This window comes from Saccostrea cucullata, unplaced genomic scaffold (assembly GCF_032062105.1).
Source record: "Saccostrea cucullata isolate Sc308-1 unplaced genomic scaffold, CSIRO_AGI_Scuc_v1 ctg12549, whole genome shotgun sequence".
NCBI classification, from domain to species: Eukaryota; Metazoa; Mollusca; class Bivalvia; order Ostreida; family Ostreidae; genus Saccostrea; species Saccostrea cuccullata.
Genome location: NW_026921542.1, coordinates 1 through 1,642, shown reverse-complemented (window position 1 = coordinate 1,642; position 1,642 = coordinate 1). Strand labels below are relative to the sequence as shown.

General features: G+C 39.2%; 1 protein-coding gene across 1 annotated transcript; it reads right to left on the bottom strand.

Annotated features, from left to right (window-relative positions):
• Window positions 1–590: 590 nt before the first annotated feature.
• Window positions 591–1,607, bottom strand: LOC134260255 (uncharacterized). The gene has a single exon (XM_062742826.1). It carries the CDS (start codon window positions 1,605–1,607, stop codon window positions 591–593), a length of 1,017 nt encoding a protein of 338 aa, XP_062598810.1.
• Between the last annotated feature and the right edge of the window lie 35 nt (window positions 1,608–1,642).

The following is a 1,642-nucleotide window of genomic DNA, read 5'->3' as shown; positions in this document are numbered from 1 at the left end:
ATCATTTCATAAGTTCTATGGCGATTCAATGACCTTGTCAGTAAATACAGTCCAACATAAAGTCAAATGCTGACGGATTTTTGCGTTATTTCCCGACCATGACAAGAAAAACACGGCAGGGGATGCTCACTTCTCCATGGTTCCTGATCCCATTTCTGATGTTTAAGAAGTTCGTGTTTGCTCTGCTACTGATTTGTATTGTTTATTGGACTATTGAGATTGAATACTATTCTTTATCTCCATATATCTAATTCTTCGATAGACTTTTCAAGTAATAGGAACTACTTCCATTCCCATGTTGACTCGACATATCCCTTTCAATAAGAACACCATACAATCTGCCACACGTTTTATATATATTCTTCCTGGCCAAATAAAACAACCCTAAAGTTTTGTCCGAATTTCCTCTGTACCATCACCTTTTAAAACGTGTTTTCTTCAAATATGAAAAATATGAATACAGATATTTATTCATAGTAGTTATTTTGCCCATTTTAAATGATGTCTGGTTTTAAACACAAAAAATTGTAGCGTTTCAAGTCCATCAACTAAAACCCTAAATAAATACCACCCTTAAAGGTACATGCAAATTACGCCATGTATTTGAACACTTTGACGAGTCCATGCTCATTCCCAACCCACAGAGTGCGCTTGCTCAATGACAATGAGGTCGGTGTCTTTACTTCATTATCTGTTAGTAAATACTTCAAGAAATCCCCGTCAGGACTCAGCAAATGAATGAGATGATTTCCCGCGTCTGCAACAATGATGTTACAGAGGGAATCACACACGACATCATTTGGATTAAATCCATGGATCAAGTCCTGACCACAGTAAATAAACATCGGACGACCGGAGGGAGAAATGACCACTAGCTCACCTGTTTTTCCACTTGTTCGGTTGACAACACAAATCTGACTGTTTTTGTTCTGTACAACTCTGACTGGCTGTATAAACAACCTGGTTTGCTTGTCTTCAAGATATTTGTACTCTTTGATGATATCACCGTTAAGAGCTATATGTCTCAAAAGGCGTCTACTGGTTGCTTCCAATTTGAAGTCCTCCGATTCCATGTCTATCAGCGTGACCAGCAGGCCACCGTCCAGTGATTGACAAATCCCCAGTGGTGTCAGTGGATCCGTGCAGATGACGGTTGTAAAGGATCCCGAATATGAAAGTAGGTTCATATAGCTCCTTGTTGTCGAAAGACGGGCGATAGAGTTGTTCTCATAGTTCGTAAAGTAGACATCACCAGTTTCGCACACACAAGTATCATAAGGATTGATGGAGAATGTCTGAGTTTTCTCCCCTTTTTTGTTTACCCGTGCCGTTATCCTATCTGATTTAGCATCACAGACGTAACAATCCCCTTCATTGAAAGCCTCCAGAAGAAATATGACATCATCTCCATATTGAAAGGAGTCGGTTTCAGTGGCACTAAGCTCGTCTAAATCAATGGTATGTCCAGTAAAGGACTTTAGTAAGTCATTGGTTATCTCCCCTCTTTTGTATCTCACTGAATGCTCACAGTTCTTCGAGTCAACGTCCAAGTTAGACAGAAGTCGTTTCAATTCTCTATGATTATCAATGAACCCGTAATCTGACATTTTATTTTTGTTCTCCTCCATATAATTTACAGTTT

Coding starts and splice junctions, on each gene's coding strand:
- LOC134260255 (XM_062742826.1), bottom strand. CDS start 1,607: ATGTCAGATTACGGGTTCATTGATAATCATAGAGAATTGAAACGACTT.